Here is a 24,303-nt window from a genome sequence, read left to right as displayed (position 1 = left end):
GCTGACTCTCTGTTTTATTCTTTGGGGAAGTACACTGATGTCCTATTTATCCAGCATGACTGGGGTTGAGCTCTTCCACTAAACAGATTTTTTCCCCAGAAATTTCACCTCTTCAAATGCAGCCTTCAAAAACTTACAGCCAGACTCTATGTATATCTTTCTAAAATATATGAAGCTTCTCTAATTCTTAAAGTCTAGAAAACATGAGGAAATTATAAGCAAAAAATGGCTAAATGAAACTGCCATGGGCAACTAAATATTCTGTACATACTAATACGTTTAAAAAAAAAAAAAAAAGAAGGCCAGGACACTTTATCTCTACCAATGAGTCTCAGGGCACAACAACAGGAATTCAAAACAAAGATCTCTCAAAGCTTACAACTATCCTGGGCACAGATGTGCTCTTTACAAAACCAAAGGACACGTAGCCAGGCTGCTAATAACCCTGATTACATAGATATGTTATTACCAAAGCGTCAGTAAACAAAAACAAGAAGGCATGAGTGAGTGGGCAACAACAACAGCAAAAAACCTGTAGGAAGAAATAAGTTGTTAATTGACCTTCAAGCAGAAAAAAATCCGATCAGAGGGATCAGCCCTTCCTTGCCAAAACAAAGAAACAGAAAGCAGCAAACTGTGCAGAAGATGGTAAACAGAAGAGACAGTGTAAAGAGATGAGAGGAAATAAAAGGAAGAGAGCAACTGGTGAAGGGTCTTGAAGACCAGAGATCTGGATTTGAAAGTAAACGCTGGCCAACCTCCCTAGTTCTTCGTAAGAATGAAGATAATAAAAATGAAATGTGATGATGACTTTTTGGTACTACAGATGAGTGGGAAGATGAATACTGGGGAAAAAAAAGGATATGCAGCCCTACAGTCACAGGTATATTCAGGGCCAGGGAAATGAGAACAAAAGGGGCAAATTTGAGGAGGAAAATGTTAAAAAAAAAAAAAAAACTTGTAGAAAATAAAAGCCAAGAAAATGAAGGAGATACAATAAAGTTTTAACCAAAGGGGACAGTTTGCCACAGGCTCACGGGGTGATTAACTCTCAGCTGTCTGAAATCCTTTTGGTGATGCACCCTACTGGACAGAATATCCCAAAGAAGATTTAGCCAATTTAGACACTAAAAAGCATCCTTTTGGAGAAATACTTTATCAATTATTATAAATCTCTCTTTTTAATCTTATCATTCATAAGTTAACTATTTCTTGATGACTTAAGAGTTACAATTATTATAAATAAATTCTATCAAGGCGCCCTTTAAATAGTGATGCAAAGATTTCCCCTATAGTAAATCACCCCACAGCTAGACACCTACACTATGGAACCATCAACGACACTTTTCTCTAAAGTATCTCACTTCCTCTAGAAGCCCTCTCCCTATCTCCTTCCCTCTAGTTTAAATCATCTAAACGGACACTGATAAACACATTTCTCTCTAACCACATCTTGGAAACCAAATAATCAAGCTTGTTATAACGGTACCTGATGTAAAAGTAAATTGACTCAGAATAAATTGTGAGAATTAAGTGTATGGTTTCCATGCTTAAGTACATCCTGGAAGATATGTAGGGGTACAAGGCTAAAAGCAAGATTTGGTATCTTTTCCTGGAACAATCATTTTTTTTAATTTGGAGGAATCTGAAAAATGCATTTTTATATTAAAACACACATGGTTATATTATAGCCTAGGATACATCTTCCAAGGATTTTTAACAGAAAGTGTAAAATTTATAAAACATGTAATGTCTATAATGGACTGTTCTGGCCTGAGCCCTTTAAACTTTTGGAAATTTCAGTGGAAAAGTTTTAAGAACTAACAAGTAGTCAAAAGACATGAGCTTTGTACCATCAATTTTTGCTATTCAATAATCTTTTTTCACTTTTTTATAATTCTCAACTAGGTTTCAGATAGGAGACCCTAGACTGCAGCCGAGTTACTGACAGCTGAGGTGTTACCTTATAATAACTATCCACATTTTGTTTTCTGGCACAAATAACTTAATGAAGATATCAAGGGATGTGGCTGGATAAGAATCCTTCCACGGTGATCCAGCCAAAGCAGTGCCACTGTTCCCATCAACTTGGGAGAGAGGAAGGGGAGGCAGTGAGGTGAGGCAGCAAGAAAAGCGAGGCTTTTCTCATCTATGTTACTAATGTAAGGACAGTTCCCAGTTCCTAAGGGTGTTGTGCAGCCTCAAAGAGATACAGCACACCAAGCCCCCGCCTATCAGAGCCGGCACGCCCTCCTGACTGGCTACCGCTCCTAAGGTTATGAGCCAGGCTCTCTAAGAGATTAACGAGCTAGCCTATGAAAATGCCTAAAAACCTTGAGCCGTAGTGATTACTCACACCTGACCAGTAAGGCTCAGAGAGGCTAAGTCATTTGCCAACAGTCACACAGCCTATTGCAGAACAGTATATAAACCAGGGTCTGACTCCACAGCCCATGTCTTCTTATGAAAGTCTAATCACCATGCATGTTGTCAGTCAAGAAAAATGTCACCCATACAGCAACGTGGATGCTCCTGGAGAATGTCATTCTAAGTGAAGAAAGCCAGAAAGAGAAAGAAAAATACCATATGAGATCGCTCATATGCAGAATCTAAAAAACAAAAACATAAACACAAAACAGAAACAGACTCACAGACATAGAATACAAACTTGTGGTTGCCAAGGGGGCGGGGGGTGGGAAGGGACAGACTGGGATTTCAAAATGTAGAATAGATAAATAAGATTACACCGTACAGCACAGGGAAATAGATACAAGATCTTGTTGTAGCTCACAGCGGAAAAAAAATGTGACAATGAATATACGTATGTTCATGTATAACTGAAAAATTGTGCTCTACACTGGAATTTGACACAACATTGTAAAATGACTATAAATCAATAAAAAAATGTTAAAAAAAAAAAGAAAAATGTCACCCAAACCAAGAAAAGGGAACATTTCGTGAAATGTAAAAGGTTCATAGTGTCCAGAGCAAACAGTATAAGAAGGCTGAGAGGAAGGAAGCCTGGCCGCTGTAGCCTTGCTGGCTCTGGATGGAGAGAAGTAAGTTAACGGAGACTAAGGACGTACAAACAGCAGGGCACATCCAGTGAGAACACGGAGGAGAGGGACTAGTTACAGTGCCAACTCTCCGGAAAACAAGACTTGTCCTCTGGCAGAGGGTGAACCAGGAAGTCAAAGCTGAGCAGCAGTCCCTGAAATGTTCTTCCTGCTACTGACATTTTTCGATTACTCAGTTGTGATTTTTAATATCTCAGAAGGGTTTTTAAAAAGGGCACCAGGACACAATAGGCCAATGGCCCACATCCATGGACGAGCTCTAGGGGCCTCTGGAACCTCAAGCTACGGGCAAATTTTTATGTGCCCATGTTTCTGGGAAGAGGCTACATATCTTTTATCATTTCTAACTGAAGCCTGCAATTCTAAAGTAATTTAAAATCACTATCTAGTTTTGTTCTTAAGTTACATATTTTTTAAAGACGTTGAAAAAAGTAGCCTTCTCCAATTCTAAAGACCGACAAGGGTCGGACCTGGTACCAGAGAATCAGGGTGCTCCGAGGTTGGGGAGAGGCTCTCCGCAATGGCAAAGGCGACCTTTGCAGGTCAGCCGTGGGCTGGCTGTGGAGCTCACGCTTTCCTATAATCCTTCCAGTTCCAAACACAGAAGAATTTTTAAAAATCTGCGTTCCTCCAAGTGTCTTCCCAGAAGTCCTCACTCTGAAGTAAGGCATATGAACGCCAACACACAGGAAGTACACAAATGACAGCGGTGGTGTAATTTTTGCAGTATTATTACTACTACTATCACCCCCAGCAATGTTCAGAGAGCACTCACTCCACATGCTTGTGCTACTACCGAAGCTCTGTTAACAGAACACTATTTCCATTGAAACCTAGAAAAAGGTAAGTTGGCAGGGAACCTGAACAAGGAATTTTAAGAGCGAATCCTTTAAGCGGAAAGAAAGTTCTAAAACTTCTAAATGAAATTAGCCACGGCCTCCGAATAAAGGAAACTGGGCTATCATGGGCCACTCCCTGCCCTAGACCCACAAATCCGCTTTATCTGGATATTGGAACCCTGGTAGAAATACGCCGTCAGCAACGACAGCCAGACTGTGTCAGCAGAACAAGCCCAGCATGACTGGAGAAATGGTCAAAATAAAGGAGGAAGTCAGGCTGCTTTATAGGCCCTAGTTAGAAGCAGACCCTGACCAGAGGGCTGGCTGGTTTGCTGAAGTCAAATGTAATAAAAACAAACAGTCTTAGCAGTCATGGTAATACGGTTAGGGAAATAACAGATACATCAAACTCTAGTTCACCCTTGGCAGCATCAACTCTTGACCTAGAAAAGTGAGTGCAGTCATTAACAAGCTAAGCTGAGAAAGACGCATTTCAGCTTCTCTCCTCTCCTCGCCTCCCCTAAGGGAGAGCTAACAGGTAACGGAGAGATAAGGTAAAAGAAATCGTGAGGAAACCCAGGGGACAGGAGGAAGATAAAGGACGGCCCCAGGCACCAGTGATTTCCCCATCAGGTGTTACCACTGATCAGCCTGTTTTTAGCTTTAAACTTCGGGGTACAACATTTTTTTAAGTAATAAAAACGGAATTTAGGAAGTGTGCATCAAAAGCAGCCACAGCTTTGAAAAATATGAAGTGGGATGATTCTTGGACTGGATGACCCGAGAACGGAAGAGCACCTTACGCACTGTTCATTTCTTTGCTGTGATACCGTACAGCAGTTACATAAGATGCCGCCATCGGGAGAAACGGGGTCATGGGACTCTATGTACTATTTTTGCAAATCCTTGTGAATCTATAATTATTTCAATATAAAAAGTTTTTTAAAAGTACCTTGACCTAATTTAAATTCTATAGTGTGCTATTTTAAAGACCAGAGTCTTCTGTGATTCCTTTGATAGAGTAGCAAGCTATAATTAAACCACAACATTTGAAGAGGTAAAAGGAACTGCAGACATCAGAAATTAATACTGTGTTTAGGAAATAAGTACTCACAAACTGGTACAACCTTTCTGAGATTAACAATCACTTTATAAAAAATATAAAGAGTGTATACAGTATGATCCAAAAATTCCACTTCCAGAAACGTAACTCAGAAAGGAAGAATGCATAGAGCTAGTCAAAGAAAGAGAAAAAAAAAAGTTAAGAAAATAGCTTATAGACACCCGGCAGAGGGGAAAGGTAAGTTTAGGGAAATTCATAGCTTTCAGATCCTTCAATTTCCAAAAAAGTAAAATCACAAAAATACAAGGTCACATATAATATCTGCATTGAAAATTCATGTTTTAACAACAAAAAAATTCCATTTAAATATATCAGGACATTACTCTGAATTACTCGTCTACTTTGTGTAGAGAAACATAAGTTTCATGCAAACGAGATACAAACCTGTGCTTTGATGATTTGCTAAATATATTATATTTTCTTTATTTTTTGGCAAATCTCCATATAGTAATATCTAAAAGATAAAAAAAGAGAAACATTACTTTGGTATTTTAAAACATGTACTACTATAACATAGAAAATATGACAATGTCAAAAAATTGGCAAATACATGATGTCATGACTATTCCCATCTGTGATCAACAAACATCAGATTTCTCTTAGGAGCCTCAGAGACCAGAAACAGCACGTTCATAAAGCAGTTGCGCGTAGGGCAGGTTAATGGTCAGGAAGTAAGACAGAATGATCAGTGTCCTCATGACTTTTGGCTGACTGCTCACAACATCTGAAACACTGTTCATAGGCGACATGGTCCTTCAAAGAGCCGACAGTGTAGTGGAAGAGCCAGGCATGTAGATACTGACTGTGATGAGACATTATGCAAATATTATTAAAATACAGTATATTTTACTTTAAAGAACTGGCAACTGCAGAGCAGCAGCAGCATTCTTAGGTGCGACTTCAGCGGATGAGATGAAGGAAGGACCCATGAAATGAACAAAGGACTGGAGGTGTTTGGTGTGTCTGAGGTGCCCCTGGCAGTGTCACAGCCAGACACAGGCTGCCTGCAGCGTCGGTGAGCTGGACCTGAATGTAAACAGTCTTCTGAATGCCAAGCTGAGATTAAAACTTTACTTTCTACTGGGGACACTTGGTTCCATGATACAGAACAGAGAGAGTTAAGGATAAGGGGTTTCTAGGAAGGGAGGGCACTGCAAGACTGGGGGACACAGTACGCCTCCACTCTAGAAGTCATGTTTTCTTTACCTGGGTGGTGGGTACACAGGTGCTCCTTATACGAGTCTCTGAAGTTCTGTGTGTCTGAAATCTTTCACAGTAAATTATTTAAAGAAAATGGCAGTATATTTTTAAAGACTTCAAAGGAAATGACTGCTAACAGTGGTATTTTTTGATTCAGGGCATTTTTGTTTCTGTACCTTGCCATCACAGATCATTCAAGATTATGGATTAAATAAGTTAAGGTTTTTCAGATCTATCTTTTTAGATCTCCGCAGAGACAAACTTTTGGTCACCAACACTACTCATTAATATCTTAACAACAGAACAAAGAGAAGGACATGAAGCCAACATTGCTGGAGACAAACAGGACTAGGTGACAAAGGTCTGAAGTCCAGGCACTCAGACTGAGATTTCTATCATCTTCCTCAGAAAACTGTGCAGTGCTATGCAGGTAATGTGTGTTTAAATATTTGCTCAATGATTTTTTTAAAATTAATAAAGTTTATCAGTGCCAAACCCAAAAAAACCCCAAACTAGTAGCTTTTGATCTACACAGAGTTAAAAAGTGCAGTCCTGGTTTGTGAGCAATCGCCATTCTTACCAATGAGCCAGAAAGGCTTCGGGACCATTGGGTTTAAAGGGCTGCAGCTATTTGAGCTTAAGTTCCTTGGCTGGATATTCACAACGAACAGCTGTATGTAGTTTATTTGATTCAACCTGAATGAATCCACTCTGAAGCCCGCCTGCCCCGCGCTGAAAGCAGCACTGGAACCACCCAGGACACTCTCCTTCCCCTTTCTTGCTCCGAGCTTGATTAAAAGACTACAGCCTTTGAAGCTGGATGAGAAACAAGCTATTAAACATTATTTTTTAGTTTCATTCTGGTAATTACTTCATAACACAGACCTATACCAAAACATCACGATGGACACATTAAATAGGCATCATTTTTTATTCGTCAAAAATATATAAACAAACTATTTTAAGTAGTAAAAATTATTCACAGAACTATGGTATCAGTTGTATGGAAAACAGCGCTGCAAATTGTATCTTCTGTAAAACTAAATATATCCATTTTAAAATAAAATAAGCATGGCGAGGGTAAAAAGGAAACCATAAAAATAAGCACAGTCATCTAGTGTCATGATAAACAGTTCCCAGCGGAGGGTGCAGTCAGTGCACGCACCGGCCCCGGCCAGCGTCTGGCCGCTATCTGGCCCCCGCCCTCCGCTCCACACCTCAGGAGGCGGAGGCGGAGGCGGAGGCGCGCCCCGACCACGCGGCCTCGTGCGATGGCCCGTGATCAGCCAACGGCACCAGCAGCTCGAGGAGATTCCACACCTCCACTGTCTGGGCTCAGTCCACATGCTGCGTACCACGCTGGCCTGGAAACGCCACGGTTCGCTACTTTCGTGTAAACATGAGCCGAGAGGCTGTGCAGGAAAGCCAGCCCTGCAGTCCCTCTCGGGCCCGCTGCCCTTTGTCCGGGTGACACCTAGCCCCCCGAGGGACTCCAGCCACCTCTTAGTTTTCCCTTCTTTGCTGTGAGGCCCCGGTAAAAGTATGAACATGTAAAACATTAAAATACTTTAAAAATATTGACATCAATAAAATTTGTATGCCTTTTCTCCTGTTAACCTGGCTTTTGTTAATATAACTTGCACGCCCGGCCACAGAACATTTTACCTCGTCTAAGCTGCAGCATAAAAGTCACTAAGGACACTGGCAGGGGTGTTCAACTTAAATTACGACGTGGCTGTGAATCCTAGTCCATCACCTTACTGACTATGTGAACTTGAGCAAAAGAATCTAACCTCCCCATATCTATTTTTCACCTGTAAAATGACTGCAGTAATAGTGACTGCTCCCCACAGGGTTGCGGTGAAATAAATGAGACTGTGTAGACTACTTCACACAATTCCTGGATCATAGTAACTATCCCCCCAAATATTCAGTTTTATTATTATTATTATTATTATTATTATTATTATTATTATTATTATTATTACTATCCAATAAAATGAAATCATTTACACAAAACTGTTAAATTAATGGATACGAGAAAGAGTTATATAATTTCTCTTCATTAAAAAGGGTTGCTGATTATGTAGAAACGCAGCTCTCGAGAATTTCAGTGTCAATAAGATTGCATATATAATTTATACTCTATGTTTATACTCATTTGAAATGAACTTTTAAGTGTATTTCTGTGCCAATGAAATCCATCATTTCAAGATTAAGTACAAGATTTCTACTGTTATGCACACAAAAACAATGGTCTTTTTCTGACCAATCTGAAACATTTCACTGAAGAGGAAAGTTATGAAGACCCTCTGAAACAAGGTTAAAGTCATTTGTCTAATAATCGGTTATGCAAAAGTAATTATTACACGACACCTCAGCGGACCCCTACAAAGCACAAAGCTCTTGTTATTCATTCGTCATGTTCGGTCTCTTGGTACCGTGCTTATTCGCAGGGTGTATTTTTCCTGAGCATCTAGGATGGACCAGTCAGTGAGCTAAGCAGCTTCACGTATTACCTCATTTCGCCATTAAAGCAACATGACAGTAAGTATTCCAGCTAAGAAGGAGACTGTGGAGTCGAGAAGCTGACCTATTCAGGTTGATACAGAGTACAGCAAAGAACTAGGAATTACACCCAGGTTTCTCACCTAAGACCCAAAAATCTTTTGACTCTAACAAACTATTATCTGCAAAAATTCCAAATAAAAAATGTCAAATGAGAAGGTTTCTCACATTCAGAAGCTTATGTAATTTTTTCACTTTGAACATTAACCTCAAGGAGATAAGAAACTCATGCCAAAAAAAAAGTAAAAACTGACATAAAATACTTTCCTACAGAAATAGAAATTAAGAATGCGGGCAAAGCATTATGCAAGCTCAGGAAGGGCTGGCATTCACATCCAGCCTGACATGCACGAAGCAACTCACTAAGTGACCACTTGCACTCAGCTGTGGTTCTCCTGTACTTCCTCAGTTCTTTGCTCATTTTGGTATTTTGTAACTTATCCTGTTGTAGTCAGTTAAAAAACAACTGACTTCTTTCTAACTGCTCAACTATGTGTGTTACTTGAGATGAGAGGCATTTTCATTTTTCTTTTTTTAATAGAGGTACTGGGGATTGAACCAACACTGCGCATGTGCTCCACCAACTGAGCTATTCCCCACCCCCAAAAGACCGTTTCATCCACCTAAACTAGCTCCCAGCATGTGGTTAGCACTAACATGACCCTCCTTTCCAGGTATCGCCCCCCTCCCTTCTTTCTGCTTCCAGATATCACACTTAGACACGCGCGCAGCCCTCTAAATTCCCAGGCAACACTTGCTTACTTGCAGTTTTCATGGCCAGTTCCTACAAAGAAGCAGAGGAAACAAAATAAACCTTACAGAATCACTTACTTAAAAAACTGCAAGAAGTACAGGTTTTTATTGACAAGTAAACAAAGGTTTCTCTGTATTGCCTGCTGTCCTGGAATTCACTTCTGTAACGTCTCTGACCTTCTTCTCAGGCTGACTGCTAAGGGTGGAGCGCATGTTTCTTCCTCCTTTATCTATTAAAAAGGCAAACTGACTCACTAGACCTGTAGACCCTGTTAGATCAAAACCTGTCGACTAGCAAGGGCATTCAGAGCCTCACCTCTTAAAACGTGAGATTCACCTACATTTCCAGAAGCACAGATCAGTACTGCTGTCCAGTGCTCTGCCCTTTTGTTGAAAGGGAACAAGCAAGCCAAGTCACCCCCCCCTTAATTGCCGCCTCTAAGGGGCTACAATCTTGGAAATGGGACAATAACTATATTTAAATACGTTAATGTTATGTTAATATTACATATGAATGTTACATATAAGTGATTCTGACTTTGAGATGGGGTGAGATCATGACAGATGAGGAAAAGCGGGGCCCTGAGTTGGAAGAACGCATACAGAGTGGTCCAAAGGTATGCTGTTGAGGATGTGTGATTTGGGGAGGGCTGGGGAGGAAGTGGCTGGGCTACAGTGAAACCAACAAATGGAAAAGCTGGCCAGGGCAGAATTTAGACAGCCTGGAACGCCATGCTTAGGAGCCTTCATGTTTACTCAGTTATCCGTCAAGAACCTCTTCTCCTGAAACACACTATAGTACTCCCGCTTGAAGTAAAAACTCAAAAAGTAGTTCATAGCAATTGATACAGCCTTCCTGAATAACCAAGTCATATTATCTTTGTGTCATAGGGCTAATAAACGTAAACACTCCAAGTTCAGTACTGTCCTCCACTGTAACTGCCAGTGTGTTTCCCAGTGTGAATATCTTGAGAGCAGGGATGTTATTTCAACCAATGTAACCACACCACCTAGCAAAGCATCTTTGGAAAACAGACCCTGAAGCTAGGCTGCTTTGGACTGAATCCTGGCTTGACCACCACAAACGTGAACCACGCGTGCCTTAGTTCTACGGTCTGTAAAATGGGAAGAATGGTGCCTATCCTGTGAGGATGAAATGACTTTACAAAATACAGAGGTACCCGGTACACAGTCAGCGCTCACTAAATGCCAGGTTTGCTGCTCACCCCATCCTCTCCACTCCCTACCCAAAGCCCCATCAGCTACCTCTACATAGATCTCGGATTCTCTTCAGTCCCTCCACGCCCACACTTTCCCCCACTCTGACCATCACCTCTCGCCTGGATTACCACAATACTTCCCCAACTGGCCCTTTTTCAGAGCTCAAGGCATATGTCACTTACTTGCTCAGGGAAGTTTCCCCAAACTCCAACCTCCACCCACTAGGTGAATGAAGTCACAGAGCACAGCCCATTTGAGCCTTCGTGTTATTTTTTGTGTCCCACTAGAATGTGAGCGCCATGAGGCCAGGGACCTTGTCCCTGTGTTTCTTCACTCTATCCCAGAGTCCAGCACGGGGCCTGGAACACGGGGCACACTCCGATACCAGACGAGGGAATGAAGACTGGGTTCTGAGAAGTTACTACTTTGTTTTGGATTGTCTATTAACATTAACCTCTGTTTAAGAAACCATAATACAATGAGAAAATATTAAAGGAAAAATTAACTTCTAATTCCATTTAAGAAGGGCCAACTCTTAGCGTATTCCCTCCTACAAAATAAGGCATATTTATGTAAGAGGAAAAGTAAATTCTGTACAGAGAGAGAGTCAGATTTTCTTTTGTTTTCCAACATCATGGCGCAGAGGTGTCCCCATACGTCACGAGTATATCCAGTGCTACTGTGGAACCCATCCAAGAAGTCAATTTAATGGAGAAGGAGATTTCCCACAATTCATACATTTATTTAAAAGCTCTTGGCAGAAATCTAAAGTTACACACCTAACTGTTGCACACCTGGGAAAGGCGTGTGTAGGTCTGGGAAAGTTTAATTTTCTGAAAATATTTTGGCAGTGTTTGAATATTTTATTGCACCTGTGACATAAAACAGAAAAATAAGATATTTTTAAAAATCATATACAGATGCAACCTAAAATAACTGTCTTGCTCACAGTCCAGGATTTATATTTATAGAAAGTATAAAAACAAGGTTCTAATTACATTCCTCTAAGATTTTCTTATAAGTCCACACCTACTCCCTGGCCAGACTTACAATGTGCTAGACTGGAATCAGATTTGATTGAGAAATGTTTAATTTCCTCTACCAAAGGTTTGTGTCATTCTACTTAAATGCAGCAGCACCCCGAAATCTGCTCCAATCTGTTACCCCGAGTTAAACTGAAGTAAGTAATCGAAAGACCTTTAAGGTCTTCATGTGGTTGATAAATAAGGAGAGGGGAAAAAAAGATACAAGCAACAACAATTTATATTCTATTTAGAACTAAATCTATTTAGGATTACTGATATTTGAGAAGCATCTGGGCAACATTTCAGCAGAAATGCAGAAAGAATTCAGACATGATAAAAAAGGGCTGGACTTGTGAGGTCTCTTCTCTGATTTTAAATAAACATGTTTCATTCTAATAGTTCAGCTGCTTTTACAGCAAGATACAGAATACAAATTTAACTCATTAAGAGTTTAGGACTATTTTGGAGGAAACAATACCACCAAAAGAAAGAACCAGTTATAAATGGCCTCTAGATATGAAGGCTTTGAGGGTTTCTGAGGAACTTGAAACAATCTTTCAAGTAAAAGTATGAAATATTAGAGAAGTTCAGAATATGCTAACTGAACACATCATATAAACATCAAAATCTTAGACTCAAATTCTATTTCTTCCTTCTAATGTTATTAGAACTATTTTATACTTGAAGCCGATCAGTTGAAAAATAAATTTAGTTTATATCGAATTTCACACTTGCTTGTTATCATGTATGATGTTAGCATTTGGGGAAGAGGGAATTAGCAGACAGAGCCGTTAGTGTAAAACACATTTTAAAGTAAATCAGTTGTCACCAACTGATGTAAGCAGGAAGCAAATAGTGACTAAAATATTTAGAACATATTAAAGAGGAGGTATGTTTCACATCACTAGATACGTCGCCTGCAAATATCAATGACCACTTTTTGGTATATTCTAGCAAGAGAAGAGCAACCAAAAAAATTTTTTTAATAAACAAAGAAAAACGAATTCTGACATTTAGAAGATTATCACTGGATACTGGTTCTTCATGCATTTATAAAAGGATGTCTGATGGACCTCAAGTATAATTTAAAATTTTATTTAATGTTAAGTCCCTTGATGAAGTTTGTTAGGAATTCTAGAACTGAGGGCCCACTCATCATCAACAGATTAAACTTTTTAAAAACCACGTGCTGAGAAGTCAACCAATAAACTGGAGGTCTGTACTGAACAGACATGCAGTTAAGATATAGAATTTCAGAAACACTGAAATTTTACATCATTTTTTAAAATAAGAAACTTGCTAAATACAAATTACTTCAATGGTATATGTGTTACATGACATAGGACATGTTATATGCTATTATCTAAAATAAAATAACCCACCATATGTAGAATTCTTTTTCTAAGAATTAAATGACTTTGTCATATGTTCTGAGTCTGTATCCTAGCCCACGCCAGCTGTCATATGAAATTAAATACTTTTCATGATGAAAACCATACATTTAGACAAATGTGGCAAAGAACAGAGTGGGGAAATGATTGTTCTGAATTAGTGAAAATTTTAAATAAGGACAATTTTAAAATTCAATTATCAGGAAACCACACGATCTGGAAAATCTTTCTTTCCTAGGAAACACTTACAGATACTAATTTAAATGGAGGCCCTGGCTTCTCCCGGTTCCCTTCCCCCAAACCTCCAACTGGGGCAAACTCAGAGTCTTCTAGGATCGTCAGCAATGTAACTGCAAATTCAAAATAGTAGCTGGTGGACAAGAGGGTGAAAGCAGCTGCTCTAGGGAAAATAAGACGACAAAAAAAAAAAAAAAAGAAGTCATCCCACTCAAACCACCCCACCCCCACCAAAAAAGAAGAGGACTAACTAGATAAGGAATAAACAAGAAATGGACCTTTTTTTTCTTTTTCCAAATTGGGAAATAAAAGGAAAATTCCCAATTGTTTTTGTGTAAGAGACTTCAAATACTTAAGAAAGTTAAGGGGGCCCTCTACTTTTGCTTGTTTTACAAATTTAATCTACAAATCCAATCTCTATAAAGAAAGTAACAGAAAGAAAGTAATCAGACAAAAGATTAGACACACATTTAAGCCTAGTCAAAGTTGGCAAGAATTTTATCTATGCTAAGGCTTCTACAGAAACAAATGTATTAATTTCCTCGCCCAGCTTTCACTTATACTGGAGAAGAATGCAACAGTTGTACTTTTTGTCCAAATAGAAACATCAGTCTGTTTCAAGAGGTCTCCGATTTCTAAAAGCGCACTTTTGAGTTCCATCAATACCATTTTCTTGGACTAAACGCCAGTAACTGTCAACTGCTTGCCCTACTTAAATGTTCATCTGCACTTAACTTCTGAGCACCAAGACAGCTGAAAAGGAAGGGAAGAGGGGGCAGCTGACCTCACTTGTACCTCAAAACAATGTTACTGAAACTACCTAGTGATCTTGGGGTACCTGTAAGGAAGCATCCGGCCGAACCCTAAGTAAGAACGTGAAACTCGCCCCAGGGTTGGAGGATGGGGTAATGGCACGTGTTCCTGGGGCCGGATCTGCCCTGGAGGGCCGAACGATCCCACACTAGTCGGAGGCGCAGGCTGGTTCGGAGCTGGGAGGTGCGCCTGCGCCCCCGTGGGACCGAGAGGGAGGGAGGGGCGGCAAGTGCGGCGGGCGGGCGCGGAGGGCAGGCAGAGCCTCACCTGCACCCCGGTGTAGTTCTCGAAGAAGAAGAGCACCATGCTCTGATAGATGCAGTAGAGCCGGTCGTCCACCGCCTGGTAGAAGCGGGAGGGCAGGAAGGCGGAGAGCAGCCGCCAGGCCCCCCAGGCCAGCACGTAGGTGGGGGCTGTGCCCAGGAGCACGGCGGCCGGCAGCACGCAGCGCATCGAGTACATGTGGAGCACCAGGGACAGCAGCATCTTCCCGGTTCCGCGCGCACAATGCTAGCCGGCTCCTCCCAGCCCGGCCGCCTCGCGGCCCTCAGCTGGCGGCCAATCACCGGGCCGGGCCGGGACCCGCCGCCGCCGCCGCCGCCCCCTCACCTCCGCGGGCCGCCGGCCACACCTGAGACGCCCCGCCCGCGCCGGATCCGGCTCCCGCTCCCAGCCGCATGGGCCGCGCCGCCGCCGGGGGGTGGACGGGCGGGCGAGGGAGGCGCCGGCGCGCTGTTCGCGGCTGCGGGGCGAGGGGATGCCGCGGCCCTCGGGGGCTCGGTCGCTCAGGATCGCTTACACCCCATGACCCTCGCCCGTCACCCTCTGCCCCTGCTGGGGGCGGGGCTCCGCGCCAACAACACGCCTCCTGATTGGGTGTCCGTTACCATAGTCCCCCGCCGGGGGCGGGGCTTCGCGGCAAGGTCATGTCTCTTGACTGGTCGAGTGCGGCTGACGGTTGACGCGCAACTGCCTCCGGGACGCGCGGGCTGCCCGGCTCTGGCTACTGCGCATGCTCCAAAGCCTGGCGTTGCTGCGGACGCGGGAAGGGAGGTGGGGCCTGGCGGGCGGAACCGGGTGGAGGTGGGTGTGGGCTCACGAGGGTCCCCGGCGGCCGTGACCCCGTCTCGGTCGGACTCAGCGCGGGTTAGCTGGAGGGGTCGCCCCAGTTCTGTTTACACACTTGGGGGCCCCTGGGCCTGGGATGCGCCCTTTGGCCGAGGCGTCCCCTTCCGTGGGGCGCGTAGGTGACGCGGGGGTCCCTGGGCTGAGCGGCAGCCTGGCCTTCCCGCCCCGGAGGGCTCATGCCGGCAGCAAGGGCTTGTCAGGCCTACTGCGGGACCGCCGGCAAGACAGCCGCCGGAGCAGTTACAGCAGTGCGGTGAGCGCTCTCAGCTCCCGTCCTGGGCATCGGGCCAGGCTCGCCTTCCTTATCAATGGGCTCCCACCCGTCCGCCTTCCCGGCCCCTTCCTCTTCTCCCCTCCCCGGCAGGTGCATGGAACCCCCCATTCCTTCCCTTCACTCGGCGCTAGGGTGTTTCCCAGTCAGGCCCCTTTTGTCTTCCATCACGATAATGATAATGACAAGTTTACGCACACCCGGACAGCCGTTTTACAAGGTTCTTCCCACACTGTCAGATTTTTTCAAATTCACTCTTGCTTCCCTTCTCCAGGGTCTGGCTCTTTAACTTCTTTCTGATTTTTTATGTAGAGCCTCATATTTTTGTGTGGTTCTTGAAAGTACTTTGCCTGTGCATGTAGAATAAAGTACTGACATGCTTTTGTGACCTTGATAAAAATGTAGGAAGGCAGGGAAGCTACTTTATTGATGTAAAAACAGATCCAAAGGCCTTCTGAATCCTACTGCCCTTTAGCTACAGTGGTGTAGATTACTGTGTAACCCTTTGCAGTGACAGTTGCGCTTCAAAAGAATGCCAGATGCTTTAAGTGAGAAAAAAAAGTTTTCTGAATGTAGCTTTATGCAGGAACTCATTTTAGTGGAAAATTCGAATCAGGGCCAGGATGGCAGCTATTTTCTCTGACTGCCTATACTTACTTGACATCATGTGACGATTGGTAAATGGTGACCTTGCCAATGGGACAAAGCCAGGTGAATAGAGAATTTGCCCAAGAATTAAGTGTTTAGATAGGTATGTTGCCAACAGGAAGCACTACACAGTAGAAACGTTTTTCAATGAGGTTTCCCCTCTTTCTGGGGAAAGTACTGCCCTGTACCGTGAGACCTCATTTTGGAGGGAAGAAGTCATGGGTGTGGATAATGGACACAGCCAGTGCTGTTCATGCTTCCTTTATCTAAGTGAGACCAGACATACCTACAGTTAGAATATTTATGAACAGATAAAGCCAGTTCAGTGTTCACATTACAGTCTGTATACATGAAGTCAGTAAATGTGTGTGATGTGTGTAAATATGTTACTTCCTGTGAATTACCCCCTTATTGCTATTAGTTACCGAGCTGTAAAGTTTTGTGCTGTGTTTTGGCGCGGGACGCTGAGAACTCACTCTCATATCTCTTGTTAAATCCAAACCCGTCCCCCTCCTACTCGATTGTTCCAGTGCTCTCCAGTCTCCTTTCTCCCTTCTGACAGTCCCAGACTTACCCTCCTTTCTGCCTGCCCACCTGCCCCAGGTTGTAATCAGCCCACCTCCTCTGCCTCTACTTCCTTACCTTGTACATTTTTTAACCCCTTGCAATCTGACTTCCTTTTCCACCACTCGACTGAAACGGTTGTTTTCAAAGAGCACACCTAACTTAGCCTGCACACAGTGGCTCTGGGGTCTAATGGTGAAAGGCTGCATTCAGCAGGGAGTTACGTGTAGGGTGAGTTTTGTGAAAAAGGGGAGGTTCATGGTACTCTGGGGACATATACTAAGGAGATCTCATTTAGTTTGGGCACTTATCTAAAATTATTTTTATCATAAGTTTAGTTACAAAAGAAAGAAACTCTGATGAGTTGTAAGTGAAATTCTAAAGTGATGACAGAAATCTTTCAAATGGACCCCATAGTGATTTCATACCACCATCCCCATTTAAAAACTACTTCTGGATCTGTTTTTACATTGATCTTTTGTCTCCTTGAAAACATTCGCATTTCACTTCCACCACATAATTGTACCCTAATGGAATATTAATTATGCTTCCAAATCTTTTATTGACCAGACTGTATCATCAGGGTCCTAAGAGTTAACATTTCTTCTGGATTGAGCTATGACCATTGTTAGCAATATGCAATTTAATCAATGTATATCAGAAAATCTAATAATTATTGTAAATAAAGGTAGAGTTTTATTGGAAATGCCTTTCTTAGTGGTGACTTAGTTTGAAGAAATTGTCAAATTAAGCTTTGGTGTCCTAAGGTTATTACATTTTTCCACCTCAGTGCAGGGCAGTATAGTAAGATTGGGCCAGGCCAAGTGGGCAGGGCCTTTGGAAAAGGCAAGGTGGGTCTGGGCTCCAGGAGTCTGCTCAGGCAGATCCATTTTAGGAAAGTTGAGCATCTGAAAATAGAGTCCCTTAAACTCCTCATTCTTACATATTCTCAAGGATACCGATGGCCCGATTTGAAGGTTTGAAAGTAGAGAAAGTATGAGGGACCAGGGGAGGAGCTCGGGGCGCTGGGCGTTGAGCGAGGAAAAGGGAGGCAGGCAAGAGCCAGAAGACAGTCTTAGGAGACATGAAAAGGATTTTGGACTTTACCCCAAAGATCCTGGGAAGATACTGAATGGTTTTAAAGAGGGAAATGAATGATTAAATTTGATTTTTTTTTTTAAAGGTGTTCCAGGCAGTGTGGAGAGTAGATTGGAAGCAGTTTCGAGATTGTTGCTAGACCCCCAGCTGGAGACAGTGGTGGTGTAGACTTTGATAGTGACCGTGTATGGAGAGCGAGAAGTGAGTTCCTCGTGTACAGCTTTTTTGGAGGGAAATTTGGCAGTATTGCCTAAAAATGGACAGATTCACTCTGAATCAAGAAGTCTGCTTAATTGCACATCAGTAACAACAGTTACGTGAATACACAAAGATGACACATAAAATGCTATGCAGCAGTTAAAAGAACAAGTAAGCCTGAATGTAACGTCAGAGATCTCCAGGTTAGGTGAAAAAAGCAAGTTGCTGGATAACTCATGCACTATTATCCCATTTCTGTAAAAAAACGAAACAATGTCTTTCTAGATGCAGACGTCCAGAAACGCCTGATGACATTGGTTTTCTCAGGAGAGGGGAAGTAAGGTCACATGAAGGTCAGCTAGACTTCCTGTATTTTCAAGTTTTTACAAAGAAATACTGATTCAACAAATATGTACCCAGTGGTACACACCCCACCCACTTCACCCTGGTGTCAGGGATAGAGAGCAGATAAAGGCCCTGAGGTCACAACACTTTCGGTCTAGGGTGGGGCGGTGGGATTAATTTACTACCTAGGCAAATACAAAATGAGTAAAGGAGAAAAATAAGCAAAGAGATGCCCTGTGCAGGAGACAGCTAGCAGGCGGGATCCAGGAGTTACTTGACCTTGGTGTTGAGGAGGGGGAGGGGGTGAAGAATGCCTTCCCAGTTTCAGGCTTGAGTAATGGGGGAATTTAGTTTCTGCTATGATGGGGTGGAAACAGGAACTTCCTCAGCTGGTGCAGAGGAGCGCCCTTTAAGAAAAAGGACACGTTTACAAATACAAAATTGGATTTGAACATGCATATTTCTTTAGAATGCAAAGGGGCAGTGGGTAGAGTACATGCCTAGCATGCACAGGGTCCTGGGTTCAATCCCCAGTACCTCCATTAAAAATAAACCTAATTACCTCTGCCCCCTGACAACAAAATAAAAAAATTAAATTGCTTGATAAAAAAAGAAAAATTCACAAAAAATAGATGTTTTTCACAAGCTGACATACCACAAAAATAAACTATTCAGATAACATTTTATTATGTAACTATCATGGATCAGTGATAAAGTATACCTTTGTTTTGATTATGAAAACCATTTTATATTTTCTACACAGAAAAATAACAGCCTTTCTAGCACGATAGATGGAAACTTGGTTTTTAACACTGATCGTCAGGGTGCGTAATATTCAAACTCACACTATGACTTTAATATGTACTCAAGGAAATTCCAGGTTTACTTTTTGAGGGGGATGGTGCGAAGGAGAAGACCACTAGTGGGACCTCGACAAAAGCATTCTAAAGTTCATGTAGGAAAAACAACTCAAAAGTTTTGGAAGAGGAGGAATACTGAGCCTTGCAGACAGAATGATGGCCATCCCATCCAAAGGCGTCCACATAATTTCTGGAACCTGTGAATCTGTTAATTTGCCTGGCAAGGGAGCATTTGCGGCACAAATGGAATTAGGGTTGCCAATCAGATGACTGTAAGGCGAGAACCCTGGGTTATCCAGGTGGGACCAATGTGGTCACCAGGGACCTTCAAAGTGGGGAGGGAGGCATGGAAGGAGTGCGGACCAATGCCCAGCCTGCGAGGGGGCCTGGGCTCACCCACTCGGGCTTTGAAGATGGAGGGCCAGCCCGGGCCAAGTAAGGAGGGCAGGCTCAGGGCCGAGCAGACGACAGTGCCAGCTGTCACCTCCAGCCCCGGAAGGACACTGCCCCGCTCCGTACCTTGGCTACTCCAGAAAGACCCGTTTTGGACTTCTGACCTCAGAACTGTAAGTTAAACTGATGTTAAGTTTCTAAATATGTGGTAATTTTTGTAGCAACAAAAGGAAACATATACAGAGTGAGGGAGTTTTCCAGTAGGTACCAAAACACACTGTAAAGCAGTAAGAATTGAGTTACTAATGAGGAAACAGATGGCTCAGTGGGGCAAAAGAGCCCAGAAACTCAACGTGTGTGTGTGTGTGTCTGTGCGTATTTTGTATTGTCTTCTGAAAGCAGCATTTAAAAATCTGAGGGGAAAGAATGAATTAGTCAAGAAATGTCAGTACATCTGTATATTCTGGGGAAACGTTATGAACGTTGGGGGATATGTTATAACCTACACCAAAATAAAAGCCAGGTGGGAGGTAAACAGAAATGTATCTTAAAAAGTAAAAACAAACACAGGAGAAAAAATACAGGGTAATCATTTTATAATCTGCACGTGGAGTTTTTTTTTTTACGTGGCATGATACTAAATAAATTATTGATTCTCAAGATATCTTGGAATCTCCACAGAGCAATCTGACAGCAGAGTTAAATAAACTAGTGTCTGTATGACAAACCACAGAACATTTGCCCTGAACACTGTGAGGTCTCGGTGTGCCTGCGGGCCTTGGCACAGCCAAGCTGATTTTACCTGAACTCAGGTGTGGATGTAATTAAAGCTGTAACCTAATCAGTGATACTGTAAACTGACTATCTTAGTGGTAACAGAAGGGTGCTATCTGACTGAAGTACCCACAGAAGGGAAGGGAAACTTATTCATCTTGGCGTGAAAGCATGGAAAGGTCTGGAACAAGAATGCCTCCTATTCACTGACAGCTTGGAATTGTGGCCCAGTACTCTGCCTCTATCTGGTCAGTCACCATTCAAGTTTTTATTTATTTGTAAAACTAAAATAAGAAGGCATTCTTGTTCCAAAAGATTTAAACAACCCTGTTCGAACACTGAATGAAATGTGGACACCTTCCTTACTTGTGTCTCAAATCCAACTTGTTTGCCTAGGGATTATGGTTGTAATAAATTAACTTTCTAGTTATTTTCTTGGGCTTCTGTTATAGGTTGTTTGTGCATCCACTGCCCCCTTCCCCTCCTGACATCCCTAAGATTTCCATTCAGATCAAATAGCCACCCCCAGCCCAACACAGCTCCCGTGCTTTGGGGGAAGTTGACCCCCCCACTCTCCCAGGATGGGCCATGATCCGTGTAAGGCAGTGGTTAGTTCTGAGGTGTGTACGTTGAACCTTGAAGCTCCCCAAGACCCTTTGGGGTCTAAGGTCAAAAATAGTTTCTTAATGACCAGAAACGTTGGTTATTGGCACTGAATTTGCAGTGATGACAGTGGGTAAGCCTGGCAGCCCCTTGGCACCAAGGCAGTGATACCAAAGTGCGGGGTGGCCGTGCGTTCATGACCGTGGACTGATGGTGAAAAACACTCGTTTCACTTAATTACCTCAACAAAGTAATAAAAAAAAAACATGAATTCTATGAAATCCTGACCCTTGAGCACACATCCTTTACCATTCTCTGAGTCAAAGGTAAGCGAGCAGAGGGCGTGCTTCTGAGGCGCCCGGGTTGACGTACAATTGTTCTCTGGAGGAAAAACCTTCGATTTGTGAGTTCAACTGGCTTCTGCTTCGTAGAACATAATTTTTACTTGAAAGAATGACAGATAAGCTATTACTATTCTGGCAGATATTTTCTCAACAATGAACAGAATAATTCTGTCACAATATTGCTGATAGCAAAGCTCAGTTTTTAAATGAAAATTAAGAATTTTGAAAAACCTGAATTTACTCTCATGAACTTGACACGTTTCCAATACTTGGACTTAATGTAACAGGGTACAAAAACGTCATTGATCTCTCAAACTTTCACATTGCTAACAACCTTTAAGAAATTTCTAGTTCCTGTGTTTTAGTGTAATGTGAGAGAATATTCACATTATCTGAAAAGGCCATTAAACTTCCCTTTCCAGTCACATGTCTGATTGAGGCTGGATTTTCACCATATGCCTCAACCAAAAAAACCAAAAAACCCAACAAAACCATGGCAACAGACTGAATGCAGAAAATCCAGCTGTATTCAATGAAGTCAGACATTAAAGAGATTTACATTCTGTTAAAACAATGCACTCTTCTAAGTTTTTTGTTTTTGAAATTTTTTTCATAAAAATAACATAATGGGCTTTACTGTCTTTTAAAAGAAATTATAGAGTATTTTCTTGTCATTTTAATTTCCACTATAGGAAATAGCAACGGTATAAGCTGGATTTGAAAAAGAAACAAACCTCCTCGGGTAAAGGGTTCCTGAGCCATTCGTTTAGGACAATCAAAATAGCCTTACTTCTGTCGCCACAAAAACTGGTCTAGGATGAGCCCCCTTAGGACACCTGAGACTCCAGTGGGGGTGACTGGGGTTTCCGGAAAGGAAGCTGGCTCACTCTGCCGAGGGAGCTCCTCCCTCTCCCCAGTTGGTGACTTAATTGGGGTGAAAGCTGAAAGTGCACAGCCGCTTCACTGTGATGCAGACAGTGTCTCACCCTGAAGGCAGAGCTGAGAGAGACGAGAGGCCTTTGAAATCCTCGAGCTGTCGAATCAAACCAGCTGGGAAACACACCCTGTCTCTCCACCTTCTAGTCCGTGAGCAAACGCGTCTCTGTTAAAGCCAGGTTGAGGCAGGTTTCTCATCTCCATCTGCCCAGTCATCCACCCTGGAAGCCTGCAGGTTATTAGGGTTCCCTGGGCTTCACCTGCTGTAGCTGTTTGGCACTAGGTCACTTATTCACTCAGTTACTGAGTGCTTGCTTGGGCCAGGCCCTGTTCTCTCGGACCTGGTGGTATAAGTGACCGAGGCAGATAAGGCCCCTGTCTTAGTGTCACTTCCATTACCAGTGGTGAGACACGGATCAAATTAAAAGGGTGAGCAGTGAATTAAAATAGGGTGATGTGATAGCTGTGGAGTGGCTTCTTTGAATCATAAGGTCAGGAAATGCCTCTATAGGGAGGGGACATTGAAGTCAAAATAGGAATGATGAGCAGATGGAAGATGAGACCATTTCAGGCTAAGGAAACAAGTGCAAAGGTCCTGAGGCAGGAAGGAAGGAGCTTGGTAGCAGCAGATCTAATCTACCAGTGGCTAAAAGTTCTGTGACTCTGCTCTTGCCCACCCTGTATCCTGTCCCTCTGTAAGCGGTTACTTTCACCACCACAACACCCAGAGGCTATGCCCTCGCCCTGTCTCACCTGCATGACTGTTGCAGCCTCCTGCCAAGTGTCGCTGTTTCCCACATCAAGCCCTTCCCCCTTCCTATTCAGAAAGAATCTTCTGCGTAGCAGCTGTTGTGGGCAAACTGTCCCCTTCAAAATTCTTGTCAAGTCCTAACCCCCAGGACTTCAGAAAGTGACTGTATTTGGAGCTAAGGTCTTAAAAGCAGTGATAAATGAGGTGCTTACAGTGGGCCTTAGTCCAACATGACTGGCATCCTTGTACAAAGGGGAAATTGGGACACAGACCCGCAAAAAGAGGAAAACACAAGAAGGAGACAGCCATCCCCAAGCCAAGGAAAGTGGCCTGGAACAGATCCTTCTTAGGAGGGAGCCAACACCTTGATTTCAGATTTCCAGCCCCAGAGCTGTGGGGCAGTTTCTGCTGTTTAAGCCCTCAGTCTGGAGCCCTGTTAGGCAGCCTGAGCAAACACACAGCAGCCAAGGTGAGCCTTGTCAGTTCTCTGCTCGAGACAGTTGACCCTTGGACCGCTCAGGGGGTTGGGGCACTGAGGCTCCACGTGGTCGAAAATTCGAGTGTAACTTATAGGTGGTCCTCCAGTCCTGCAGTATTTACCATCAGAAAAAAAGTCCAAGAATAGGTGGACCCTTGCAGGTCAGACGTGTGTTGTTCAGGGGTCAGCTGTACTCCCACCTAAGTAAAATCCAAATTAAGTCCTGCCTGTTCGACCCTGCCCTGCCCAGGCCTCCCCATGCCCCCCCCCTCCCCACCATGCTCACCACGGCTCCGCCTGCAACTCCAGCTTCAGCCATGTAACTGATCCGGACACCCCCCCCCCCAAGTGCGACTTTACTCTTTGTCCCAGGAAGATAAGGTTGTAAACCAGTAACTCTGCTGTTTTCTTCGGAAATCTCTCAAAATTCCACTGATGTGGACGACAGTGAGCTCAGCCAGCCTTTCAGAACAGCAGGTGGTTCATCTGGGCAAAGCCCTTCCCAAGACAGTAGAACCCTCCACGGGGGGCTGAGCAAGGGTAGCTTGTGCCTCAGACTTGCTCAGAGGCCCTTGCCTGGCTGTGTACACCAGTTGAGAACCCCTGTCACAGCTGCCCAACCCCTTAAGTACCATCTCTGCTCCCATCTAGGTGATAACATTCCT

The 24,303-nt window shown here is 43.2% G+C and overlaps 1 protein-coding gene and 1 long non-coding RNA gene across 3 annotated transcripts in view; one reads left to right on the top strand and one right to left on the bottom strand.

The window, feature by feature from the left end:
• AGPAT5 (1-acylglycerol-3-phosphate O-acyltransferase 5) overlaps positions 1 to 15,053 on the bottom strand; it is a 38,996-nt gene extending 23,943 nt beyond the window's left edge. For both annotated transcript variants that reach the window (XM_010953341.3, XM_045515529.2), the window contains exons 1-2: positions 14,515 to 15,053; positions 5,424 to 5,493 (exon numbers count right to left, since the gene is read on the bottom strand). In XM_010953341.3, coding sequence (XP_010951643.2) covers positions 5,424 to 5,493; positions 14,515 to 14,733 — 289 coding nt within the window. In that variant the 5' untranslated portion in view covers positions 14,734 to 15,053. The remainder of the gene's footprint in view (positions 1 to 5,423; positions 5,494 to 14,514) is intronic.
• A 167-nt stretch (positions 15,054 to 15,220) lies between these two features.
• Positions 15,221 to 24,303, top strand: part of LOC141575157 (uncharacterized) — a 28,055-nt gene continuing 18,972 nt past the window's right edge. Inside the window, exons 1-2 of the long non-coding RNA XR_012502536.1 lie at positions 15,221 to 15,628; positions 18,042 to 19,925. This is a non-coding gene — a long non-coding RNA (uncharacterized LOC141575157). The remainder of the gene's footprint in view (positions 15,629 to 18,041; positions 19,926 to 24,303) is intronic.

The sequence above is a fragment of the Camelus bactrianus genome, chromosome 26 (genome assembly GCF_048773025.1).
Source record: "Camelus bactrianus isolate YW-2024 breed Bactrian camel chromosome 26, ASM4877302v1, whole genome shotgun sequence".
NCBI lineage: Eukaryota > Metazoa > Chordata > Mammalia > Artiodactyla > Camelidae > Camelus > Camelus bactrianus.
This window is presented reverse-complemented; position numbering and strand designations above follow the sequence as displayed.